At 57.9% G+C, this 12,225-nt stretch overlaps 1 protein-coding gene across 1 annotated transcript; it reads left to right on the top strand.

Moving 5' to 3' along the window:
- The first annotated feature begins 705 nt into the window (after window positions 1-705).
- LOC111553994 (multiple epidermal growth factor-like domains protein 8) lies at window positions 706-11,850 on the top strand. Its single transcript, XM_026451095.1, has 18 exons — window positions 706-989; window positions 2,026-2,226; window positions 2,674-2,910; window positions 3,725-3,843; window positions 3,938-4,069; window positions 4,156-4,269; window positions 4,723-4,971; window positions 5,440-5,639; window positions 5,977-6,187; window positions 6,287-6,536; window positions 7,109-7,241; window positions 8,274-8,521; window positions 8,599-8,709; window positions 8,858-8,976; window positions 9,297-9,504; window positions 9,942-10,122; window positions 10,668-10,831; window positions 11,618-11,850. Exons 1-18 carry the CDS (start codon window positions 876-878, stop codon window positions 11,792-11,794), a joined length of 3,168 nt encoding a protein of 1,055 aa, XP_026306880.1. The 5' UTR covers window positions 706-875; the 3' UTR covers window positions 11,795-11,850.
- Window positions 11,851-12,225: the final 375 nt, after the last annotated feature.

The raw sequence follows: 12,225 nt of genomic DNA, 5'->3' as shown, positions 1-12,225 counted from the left end.
TTTTGAGATGGAGTTTCGCTCTTGTTGCCCAGGCTGGAGTGCAATGGGGCAATCTCGGCTCACTGCAACCTCTGCCTCCTGGGCTTGAGCGGTTCTCCTGCCTCGGGCTTCCAAGTAGCTGGGATTACAGGTGCACACTACCAGTCCCGGCTAATTTTTTGTATTTAGTAGAGATGGGGTTTCACCATGTTGGTCAGGCTGGTCTTGAACTCCTGACCTCAAGTGATCTGCCTGCCTTGGCCTCCCAAAGTGCTGGCCTTGCCTGGCTTTCACTCTTTTTTTTTTTTTTTAACAGTTGTATGATATTCCATTTACATTTGTAGTTTATTTAAATAGCCTCCCACTGGTGAACACTTGGACTGTTCCACTGTTCTGCTATTACAAAATCACACACCAGGAAAATAAATCTTGCACTTTGTCTGTCACTTTGAATATTAGATCTGGGCTTTGAAGTGCTTAGCTGAAAAGGTGAGGAGTTGGATAAGAAGACACTGAAGTGTCCAGTCCTGGAGTGTTAATGTGAGATGGAAATGGCGAGAGGCCGGGGTAAAGGTGGGCTCTGGGACCCTGTTGTCTATTGTCTGAATTTAGGACTTGCCTCTTTTCCCAGAGTGACCTTTGACAAGCCACTTAACCCCTGTCCCTTGGCCTCAATCTCTCATTTGGTAAAATGGGGAAGAAAGTTGGGTTGACCAGTCTTTTCTGGCTCTGATGTGGCCTCAGGGGTGTGGAGACTTGGGGGCAGTCCAGAAAGAGACTCACGCATACACCCATCCCTGGTGGCACAGGTCTCGATTGTCCGCAGCACGACCATCACCCTGACACCCAGCGCAGAAACAGATGTGTCCCTGGTCTACCGTGGCTTCATCTACCCAATGCTGCCTGGAGGGCCAGGTGGGCCAGGGTCTGAGGACGTGGCTGTGTGGGCCCGGGCCCAGCGCCTACACGTTCTGGCCCGGATGGCCCGTGGCCCTGACGCAGAGAACATGGTGAGGCTGCCTGGGACATTCAGGGGGGTGTTTATGGTAAATATGGGAGCTAGGGGTGTGGTACAGGGCATCTGTGGTGATTTGAAGGTTCTGGGGGAGTGGGGGAGGACTGGGGAGAAATCAGAGGCAGGAGATGGATTTTTTTTTTTTTTGATGAGACAGTCTCACTGTGTTGTCCAGGCGGGAGTGCAATGGCGCGATCTCGACTTACTGCTACCTCCCCCTCCCAGGTTCAAGCAATTCTCCTGCCTCAGCCTCCTGAGTAGCTGGGATTACAGACATGCACCATCACGCCCGGCTAATTTTTTTGCATTTTAAGTAGAGATGGGGTTTCACTATGTTGGCCAGGCTGGTTTGGAACTCCTGACCTCAGATGATCTGTCTGCCTCAGCCTCCCAAAGTGCTGGGATTATAGGCGTGAGCCACTGCGCCTGGCTGGGGATGGATCTTTAGTAGAGGAGAGAGGGTGCTGAGGTTTTCAATTGTGAGCAGAATTTGAGGGAAACTTTGAAGGAGATGAGGAAGGTCTGAGTCAGACCTGAAAGGCCCCTGAAGGCCGGGTGTGGAGGTATACACCTATAATCCTAGCCCTTTGGGAGGTAGGGGCAGGTGGATTGCCTGAACCCAGGAGTTTGGGACCAGCCTGGGAAACATGGTGAGACATCATCTATCCAAAATATACAAAAATTAGCTGGCCATGGTGGCATGCACCTGTAGTCCCAACTATTTGGGAGGCTGAGGTGGGAGGCTCACTTGAACCTGGGAAGTTGAGGCTGCAGTGAGCCATGATCGTGTCACTGCACTCCAGCCTGGGTGATGGAATGAGACCCTGTCTCCAAAAAAAAAAAAAAAAAAGCCCCTGAGGAGGAGGAGGGTCCCTGGGGGTCTCACCTCAGAGGTTCTCAGGATCTAAGGAGCTCTGAGGCCCTCTTCTTAGGAGGGGGTGGGGTGCAGGGTGGGTTCGGAGATATCAGGGGTCTGAGGAAGGAATGAGAAGGGTTCTGAGGCCCCTGCCTGTCACTCACCCCTACCCCAGGAGGAGGTGGGGCGCTGGGTGGCTCATCAGGAGAAGGAGACGCGGCAGCTGCAGCGCCCTGGGTCTGCTCGCCTCTTCCCCCTGCCCGGGCGGGACCACAAGTATGCAGTAGAGATCCGGGGCCAGCTGAACGGCTCGGCAGGCCCTGGGCACAGCGAGCTCACTCTGCTGTGGGATCGGACTGGTGTGCCAGGAGGCAGTGTGAGTACCCAGGACCCACCTCCAACCCTAGCCACAGGCCCCAGCTTCAGATCACCTGGGCTTTCTGAACGCCAGGTCGCAAACTCTGAAATCCCTAGATTCTGGCCTCGGACTACTTAACTGTTGGCCTCTGAACTCTGAACCTCTCCTTGAACCCTGTGGCCCCTGACCTCTGCCCATAGACCCTGGCCTGATCCCATAGTTTGACCCTCGTCTTCTGACTCCTCACCCTTGACCCTGCTGGCCCTGACCTCTGCCCTCCATACTTTGACCTATAATAATCTCCAGATTCCTCCAGACCCTGGACCTCTACTGATTTCCTAAATCCTGACTTCCTATGTGCCTGAGTTCTCAACCTGAGTTCCAAACCCTTACTTTCAGTTAGCCCCAGACTCTGACCCCTGCCCCAGACCTTGACTGCTGCCCCTCCTGTGACCCCTTCCCCAGGAGATCTCCTTCTTCTTCCTGGAGCCCTACCGCTCGTCGGCCTGCACCTCCTATTCCTCCTGCCTGGGCTGCTTGGCAGACCAGGGCTGTGGCTGGTGCCTGACCAGTGCCAGCTGCCACCTGCGCCAGGGTGGAGCCCACTGTGGGGATGACAGGGCTGGTGGGTCCCTGCTGGTGCTGGTGCCTACCCTCTGCCCACTCTGCGAGGAGCATCGGGACTGCCATGCCTGCACCCAGGTGCCTGTGGGACCACCAGGGGAGGTCACAAGGTGGACGCAGCCAGAGCAGGCAACAGGCAGCCAAGGGAACCCCTGGTGGGGGGCGTGGGGGAAACAGCAAGGGCTTTTGTCATTCATCAGCAGAGCCTGGTGGGGAAGGTGAGATGGAGCTAGAGTGAGAGGCACCTGGGAGTCAGGACTCTCCCTGTTGCAGGGGCCAGAGAATGCAACTCCATCCTTTTCCACTAGCGGGGAGTTTCTCAGCACAGGCACTGGAGCCCAGGAGTAGGCCTTCAGGCCTGCCAGCTCCTAGTGATGTCAGGCAGCCCACGACACCCTGCTTCCTCTTGTTCCCTGGGAGGGTTTGTTTCCTTGTGAGTTAAGGCTCCAGGCTCTCAGTCCTTGCTCTGTCTCAAACAGTGAGGCTTTCTGTTTCTCTCCCCTCACCCCACCACCATCCAGGAGCTCAACAGAAGTCCCAGGATTGTACTTCAGTGGCTCTGGTTGGGCCTTGTGCAGGCTCCTGGGCCAATGACTGGAGTAGAGGGGAGGGAATGTGGCCCCTTGCCCACCTCTGGATCCTGAGGATTGAATCAGCCCCACCCGGACCACACAGAAGGGGCGCTGTTGCCCAAAAGAGAGAGTCGGTGCTGAGCAGGCAGAACTATGGGTGTCTGTGGCTGAAGGGAGGGGTCCAGAGACGCAGGCAGCTGGGGAGGGAGATGGCCTTGCAGGGACAGTCTGCAGGGTGGGGCAGGGGGTGGGATAGGCACTGGGATCCCAAAGGAGATGGCTGAGTGGGGTTTTGACTCCTCTGCCCAACTGACCCCCAGGACCCCTTCTGTGAGTGGCATCAGAGCACCAACCGCAAAGGAGACGCGGCATGCAGCCGGCGGGGCCGGGGTCGGGGTGCCATAAAGAGTCCAGAGGAGTGTCCCCCACTCTGCAACCAGTGAGTCTGGCTGGGTCCAGGGAGTGGGTGGGTGGATGTGCCCGTGGATGTGGGCTGGCTGTGGAGTGACCTGGCCACCCACTCCCCGCCCCAGGCGACTGACCTGTGAGGACTGCCTGGCCAACTCGAGCCAGTGCGCCTGGTGCCAGTCCACCCACACCTGCTTCCTGTTTGCCGCCTACCTGGCCCGGTACCCACATGGGGGCTGTCGAGGCTGGGATGACAGGTACAGTCCCTGGGGCAGGGTTAACAGAGGAAGATCCCCACCAGCAAGGGGCCGGGGCTCTGACCCCCACCCCTGCCATCCTGCAGTGTGCACTCGGAGCCACGGTGCCGGAGCTGTGATGGCTTCCTGACTTGCCACGAGTGTCTGCAGAGCCACGAGTGTGGCTGGTGTGGCAATGAGGACAACCCCACACTGGGACGGTGAGCCCAGGCGGGCGGGTGGGCAGGGTGCCCGGCTGCGTCCTTCCTCCATGACCGGTCATTCTAATAGCCTTTTTGCTTCTCTGCCCTCTTGCCCTGACCCCATCCCATGGCCACCTTCCCTTTTTTGTGTTGTTTTTCTGTTGTTTATTTTACTCTCCCGCTCTTTTTTCTCAATTTTTCCTCCTTTGCTGGGTCTCCGCAACTTGTTTTCTTTCTCCTTGTCTGTTTCTGTCTCTCTGCTCTCCTTTTCACTGCATCTCCGTCTGTGTCTCTCTTCTGTCTTCCAAAATTGTTTTTGTCTTCGACTTCTCCTGGTTTCTCTGTCTCTCTTTCCAAATCTATATTTTCGTCCCTCTCCTTGCGATTGGCCTCCTCTCTCCCTGTCATTGTTTCTATGTATGGCTCCTGTTTCTATGTTGTCCCCTGCTTCTTCACTCTTTCACCCCACAGGTGCCTACAGGGGGACTTCTCGGGGCCCCTCGGTGGGGGTAACTGCTCCCTGTGGGTGGGGGAGGGCCTGGGGCTTCCCGTGGCCCTCCCTGCCCGCTGGGCATATGCCCGCTGTCCTGACGTGGATGAGTGTCGTCTGGGCCTGGCCCGGTGCCATCCGCGGGCGACCTGCCTGAACACGCCCCTCAGCTACGAGTGTCACTGCCAGCGGGGCTACCAGGGTGATGGCATCTCACACTGCAACCGCACGTGAGTGAGGCGGGGGTTGCTATGGAGATGTTGCCCCAGGCTGGGGCACATGGAGGTGGAGGGAGGAAGCCATCATGGCACTGGGTCCCTTCCTGTGGAACCAGCATCCCCAGTTAGCCAGGGGTTTACCTTGCACACTAGGTCCTCGTTAGAGTGACAGGGTCCCCAGTGTAACCCTGGTTACCATGGAAACAGGGCACCCATAGGCTGTGGGCCATAGTCTTCAGCGTTGCCATGGAGGCAGAGGACGTAGTTGAAAGAGGTTTTCACAGTGGTGCTGTGTGGTTGCTATAGAGACAGGCGTGGTGATGCATGGAGTTACCTTGGAGACAGGGTCACCCACGTAGTGCAAAACCATGGAAACAGCCAGTGGCTTTGATGGTGTCATGAGGTGGGTGGAGGTGATGAGGTGCTTTAGGGGCTCTGGGCCTGCCTGGCGCTTTCCCCACCCCCAACACGGCCCCTCAGGTGCTTGGAGGACTGTGGCCATGGTGTGTGCAGCGGCCCCCCGGACTTCACCTGCGTGTGTGACCTGGGCTGGACATCAGACCTACCCCCGCCCACACCCGCCCCGGGTCCCCCAGCCCCCCGCTGCTCCCGGGACTGTGGCTGCAGCTTCCACAGCCACTGCCGCAAGCGGGGGCCTGGCTTCTGCGACGAGTGCCAGGGTGAGCAGCCCTCATCCCAGCCCCAGCCTGGACCCAGGGAGCCTCCTCCCTTCTTGGGGCTCCAGCTTGCTCTTCTTGGAGGAGGCCTCAGTGTCCCCTCATGCAGCTCTGGGTCCCCTGCCCCATTGCTGTTCCTGACTCAAACAGGTTTCAGTGCCACCCATCACTCTGGCTGGGCTTCACTTCCCCCTCTTGGGACTTGCTGTTTACCCTGATCTGGGCCTTGGTTTCTCACCTTTGAAGCAGCTGGGTGGGGTCAGGGTTTAGCTGACCCAGTAGGCCTGGGCCTGTTTCCACCCTTGACTTGACTCTGTCCCACCTGCTGGGGCCTCCACAGACTGGACATGGGGAGAGCACTGCGAACGATGCCGGCCGGGCAGCTTCGGCAACGCCACGGGCTCTCGGGGCTGCCGGCCCTGCCAGTGCAATGGGCACGGGGACCCACGCCGTGGCCACTGCGACAACCTCAGTGGGCTCTGCTTCTGCCAGGACCACACCGAGGGTGCCCACTGCCAGCTCTGCTCCCCAGGCTATTATGGGGATCCCCGGTGAGCCAGTGGGCCAGCCAGGGCTAGGTAGGGTGTGCTTGGGGATACAGTAGGGAGGGGCAGGACTGGTCTGACACTGGCTCTTCTCCATCTCCCCAGGGCCGGTGGTTCCTGCTTCCGGGAGTGTGGAGGTCGCGCCCTCCTCACCAATGTGTCCTCAGTGGCACTGGGCTCACGCCGGGTCGGGGGGCTGCTGCCTCCAGGTGGCGGGGCTGCGAGAGCCGGGCCTGGCCTGTCCTATTGTGTGTGGGTTGTCTCAGCCACTGAGGAGCTACAGCCCTGTGCTCCCGGAACCCTCTGTCCCCCACTCACCCTCACCTTCTCCCCCGACAGCAGCACCCCCTGCACGGTGAGCACTGAGAAAACAAGGGTTCAGGCCCATGAGCCAGAATCATGTCCCCTGACCCAGCCTGCATCCCCAGACCCTGACCCCAGTGTTGCTTGTTTGTTTGTTTGTTTTTGTTTTTTTAATCCTTCAAAACCCAAACTCCTCCTCAGATCCCCAGCGCTTTGTTCCTAGGCCCACAGACAGACCCTCCCATTTCCCAGATAGCTTCCTATTTCCTCAACTCCCATCTCCAGTTCTCCAGATCCTCAATCTCCCCATTCCCAGACCAGGAATGGTAAATTGTTACACCTTGTGCACCAACTCTGATTGACTGGTACTGACTGCCAGGAGCTGCATGTGCAGAAAGAGGCTTAATGCAAGAGGTGCCTGATAGATGAGCCATGTCTACTTTGGACACAGGAAGGGGAGTGGTTGCCTCCCTGCCATAGTTTGACAGTCTCCCCTGGATGTTCAAACAGCCCATTTCCCAGTCTCAGATTGCCTCCCCTCTTGAACCTCTCCTTCTCCCAGACTCCAGGTGCCCTCGTTCTCATCCTCATTGTCTCCTAATCCTCGATTCTGCACCCCTCTAGCTGAGCTACGTCCTGGCCTTTGATGGATTCCCACGCTTCCTGGACACTGGTGTTGTCCAGTCGGACCGCAGCCTCATAGCTGCCTTCTGCGGCCAGCGACGGGACAGACCCCTCACTGTTCAGGCCCTGTCTGGTACGGGGGCTAGGGGAAGTGGGACCTCTTAGTCCTGGGCTATGTATCCCTTGCCCCCAAACTCATCACCTGAAGTGGGCACAGGACCCAGGTCTGCCACTGCTTGTGGGGTGATGTAGTCCCTCACTGTCTCTGGACCTCCTTGTCCTTAGTTGAGAGGAAAATAGGATTGTGCTGGCTGAGCTACGTCTGCAGAGAGAAAGGCTGAATGAGACATGTCTCTGGGGCACACAGAATGTGGCTGGTGTGAGGACCCCACACCACTCACTCTTTCCAGCTAGTCTGGAGTGTAGTAGCGCAATCTCAACTCACTGCAACTTCTGCCTCCCGGGCTCCAGCGATTCTCCTGCCTCAGCCTCCCAAGTAGCTGGAATTACAGGCATATGCCACCATGCCTGGCTACTTTTTGTATTTTTAGTAGAGATGGGGTTTCACCATGTTGGACAGCCTGGTCTTGAACTCCTGACCTCAAGTGATTCACCCACCTTGGCCTCCCAAAGTGCTGGGATTACAGGCATAAGCCACCACGCCCGGCCTATATATATAACTTTATTGAGGCATATTTTATATATAGTAACATATCAAGTAATTCCTGTCCCACCTGCCCCTAAATCACTATCTTTTCTAAAGAGATCCAGTCTTATGTAAGGGCAGTAGGAGTTGTAGAAGGTTTGGAGCTTGCTGAGGACAGGGCTCAATTCACATTTTGAGGATCACTGGGCCACCATGAGTGGGGAGTATAGGCAGCCAGGAGGACCAGTAGGGGATGGGTACCAGTGTCCAGGTGAGACGGGACTTGGGCTTGGATAGCAGCTCAGGAGGTAGCTATCAGTTGGTGAGAGATTTAGGCTTGAAGATCAATCTTGATGGGTTGGCCGAGGGAGGGGTGCAGACTGGTTCGTCCTGGTGATGATTATGAATAATATGGTGCCTTCCTTCCCTGCCCAGTCACACTGGGTTTTCTCAGCATCTGGGGTTGGATGGGGCTAGGAGTGTGGCTTTGCTGACAGCCTCTGGCCTCTCTTCCCACAGGGCTGCTGGTGCTGCACTGGGAGGCCAATGGCTCCTCATCCTGGGGCTTCAATGCTTCGGTGGGCTCCGCCCGCTGTGGGTCAGGGGGCCCTGGGAGCTGCCCAGTCCCCCAGGAATGCGTGCCCCAGGATGGTGCTGCAGGTGCGGGGCTCTGCCGATGTCCTCAAGGCTGGGCTGGCCCACACTGCCGGATGGCTCTGTGTCCTGAGAACTGCAATGCCCACACTGGGGCAGGAACTTGTAACCAGGTACAGGTGGGAGAGGTCAAGCCTGGTGGGACAGGGCTGGTGATCAGGGCTCCCCTGAGTCCCTTGTCATCCCCCAGAGCCTGGGTGTGTGCATCTGTACCGAAGGCTTCGGGGGCCCTGACTGCGCCACCAAGTTGGATGGCGGGCAGCTGGTCTGGGAGACCCTCATGGACAGCCGCCTCTCAGCCGTGAGTTGCGGGTACCAGCTGTCTAGGGATGGTTGCCCCCAGGTCGTTCTCCCACCTCCACTCCTGGTACCACCCCTACACCCTACACCCAGGCCTGGCACTTTGTCCTAACCCTAGCCTGATCCCTGACGTCCCCACCCACCCCTAGGACACTGCCAGCCGCTTCCTGCACCGCCTGGGCCACACCATGGTGGAGGGACCTGATGCCACCTTGTGGATGTTTGGGGGCCTGGGCCTGCCCCAGGGGCTGCTGGGAAACCTGTACAGGTGAGGACTGCCCTAGGCAGGTGGGATTCGCAAATGAGAGAAGGTCACCTCAGGATGCTAAGAGTCACCTCAGAGGAGTGCAGAAAAGCCTCTAAGGTAAAGGACAGCCCAAAGGATGCTGGGACAGTTGTCACAGGAGGCTCACCCGGGGACTCTTGGTGACCAGGGTACTTCTTTAGGTGATGCTACCCCAGGGAATAGTGAGAGGACTGTCATAGGAAGGTCACCCCACGGGATGCAGGGGCATCTGTCAGGCAGGGTCACCTTGAAGGATGCTGAGATGACTATAATGAGGCTGCTTTTTTGCACCCTGGCCCCAGGTACTCAGTGAGTGAGCGGCGGTGGACACAGATGCTGGCGGGAGCTGAGGACGGGGGCCCAGGCCCATCACCCCGCTCCTTCCATGCAGCTGCATATGTGCCCGCTGGCCGTGGCGCCATGTATCTGCTGGGGGGACTCACCGCTGGGGGTGTCACCCGTGATTTCTGGGTCCTCAACCTTACCACCCTGCAATGGCGGCAGGAGAAGGTGAGCAACTCTCCCCAGCCCACTCCCCAGCCCTTCTGCTGGGCCCTGACAGAGACAGCTGTGGTAGCTCCTGCCAGCTTCACCCCCAGAGGAAACAGAAGCCCTGGACTTGAATTTCCTTGGCCATCCTGGGGCACACTGTTGTCCCGAGCCAGTCCTGGGCTGGGACACAGCTTCACTCAGCAGCAGAGAGAGGCCAGGGGAGCAAGGGCTTCCCAAAGCCACACTTCCCAAAGCCACACCAGGCTTGGGCAGGTGGAAATTCCAAGGGGCCCACTGTGCACCTGCCAGGACCCAGGCTGGTCTGACTGGCCCCTGGGGGGTCACTCCTTCCTTAGTACTTCAGGGAGGACTCTGGGGGGCTGAGGATTGCTTCTACCCACAAGGTGACCCCTGACCTCTAGCCCCATCAGTGACCTTGGCCCTCCATCCCTCAGGCCCCCCAGACTGTGGAGCTGCCAGCCGTTGCTGGTCACACCCTTACTGCCCGCCGAGGCCTATCTCTGCTCCTGGTGGGCGGTTATTCCCCGGAAAATGGCTTCAACCAGCAGTTGCTTGAGTACCAGCTGGCGACCGGCACCTGGGTGTCAGGAGCCCAGAGCGGGACACCCCCCACAGGTGGGGCTGGGGACCGGGAGGGGACAGCTCCCATGGACCTTCCGGGCATCCAGGCTTCCTGTGGGCTCTCCGTCCACTCCTGTGTTCTGTGGCCACCTGTTTCCCTCTCTTTCCTGCCCCCACGCAGATTCTCAGGACCCCCTCTTGAATGCTCATGTTCTCTGTCTGTCCTTCCCAAACTCCATAATTAACTGCCCACTCCTGGCCACATGTGGCCACCGTCCCTCGCCCCCAGGCTCTGAGCTCCCTGCTCCTCAGGGTTTCTTCCTCAATCTCACCTCCTTTCTTTGATCACTGTCCCCTAGACATTCTGGATGCCCTGTCTCCCTCCCGAGAGCCTGGTAGAACTTCCTGCCAGTTGAGGACTCCCTTCTCTTTCCCAGAGTCTCTAGTGATTGTCTGTTCGAACCCAAGTGAGAGGGATGGGTGGAGAGGGACTCCCAGGCCTCCAGCCTCAGTGCTCACTGAACAGGGGGACCGGGAGGTCAGCGGGATCAGTGCTGTTGTCAGCCCCTCCCCCAGCCTGTCACCCTGCCCCCCACCAGGTCTCTATGGTCACTCCGCCGTCTACCATGAGGCCACCGACTCCCTCTACGTGTTTGGGGGGTTCCGATTCCATGTGGAGCTGGCGGCCCCATCCCCCGAGCTCTACTCCCTGCACTGTCCTGACCGCACCTGGAGCCTGCTGGCCCCTTCTCAGGGGGCAAAGGTCAGGAAAAGAGGCCCAGACCCATGGGTGTATGGGGCAGGAGGGAGGGGCCCTCTTTCCCAGTGCCCCAGGGACTGGCTCCATCCCGGATTCCTGCTTCCCCTCCTTTCTGTGTTCCCTAACTAAGCTGATACCCCCACATCTCCCCTGCTTCCATTCCTGATTTGGAGGAGAGAACCCGAGGCCGGGAGGTCAGAGGCATGAGCTCTGCCCAGCTCTGTCCTGACTTGGTGTGGCCCCGGCAGGCCCCTTCCCTGTCCTGGGTTTTTCCACTCATACAAAGCAGGACCGAGGCTCCCCGCTCTTTCTGCCTTCAAGGCCAAGGAGAATGTGTGTGGGAGGGCAGGGAGCCCTGTCTGCACTGGTTAGAGAGGCTGGTGGTTTCAGTCTACACGTTTCCAAGCCCATCTTGGGGGCAAGGGGCTAGAAGCAAGAGACTTGAGCCTCACCCCCAGGATGCCCCCACTGTCTCTAGGGAGACTGTGTGAGGAATGTGGGTGGCTCATCTCAAGGGGTCTGGGCTAAGTTCCTAGGGAGCAGCCTGGGTCACGGGGGTTCCGGGAACTCAGGAAGGAGATGGTTCTGTGGGCTGCTCTTGCCGGCACAGGAGGTTTCCTGGAGGAAATCTCACCTTACCTAAAGGAGGTGAGATTTGATGAGAGTTAGGATTGGGTGGGCTGCGGGGGGCAGGTAGAGAAGTGCAGGGGTGACTGGAGGGCTGAGAGGGAGCAGAGGACAGCTCTGACAGGCTGTCCTGCCCGCCCCCCCACCCCGTCTCCCCAACAGCCCCGTCCCCGGCTTTTCCATGCCTCAGCCCTGTTAGGGGACACCATGGTGGTTCTTGGGGGGCGCTCGGACCCTGACGAGTTCAGCAGCGACGTTCTGCTCTACCAAGTCAACTGCAATACCTGGCTTCTGCCTGACCTCACCCGTAAGTCCCCATTGTGGCTCCCAGGAGGCTGAGGGACATTCAGGAGGAGCCCCATACCCGTCCTGGGACTCCCACTCCTCAGGAGTCACTGGGCCCCTGTAGACCCACTGGCAGAGCTCCCTTCCTTCTGTATTATCTAAACACCAGGAGATGCCCTCCTTCCTTTTTTTTTTCTTAGAGAAGTTTATTTTTTATTCTGACTGTAAAAGTAACAATGTTCACTGTATATAATTTGTAAAATAGGAAGGAAAGAAACACCCATAATCCCCCTCTCTAGAGACAACCACTATTAGACATGGGGGTGTTTCCTGCCAGTCTTTGCTGTTCATAGGTTAGAAGCATGCCTGTCACTTGCCTTTTTATTTCAATGTTATGAGTGACTATTGGTTTCTTTTTTTTTTTTTTTTTTTTTTTTTTGAGATGGAGTCTTGCTCTGTCGCCCAGGCTGGAGTGCAGTGACACG

This window comes from Piliocolobus tephrosceles, unplaced genomic scaffold, assembly GCF_002776525.5.
Source record: "Piliocolobus tephrosceles isolate RC106 unplaced genomic scaffold, ASM277652v3 unscaffolded_27421, whole genome shotgun sequence".
Classification (NCBI taxonomy): domain Eukaryota; kingdom Metazoa; phylum Chordata; class Mammalia; order Primates; family Cercopithecidae; genus Piliocolobus; species Piliocolobus tephrosceles.
This window is presented reverse-complemented; position numbering and strand designations above follow the sequence as displayed.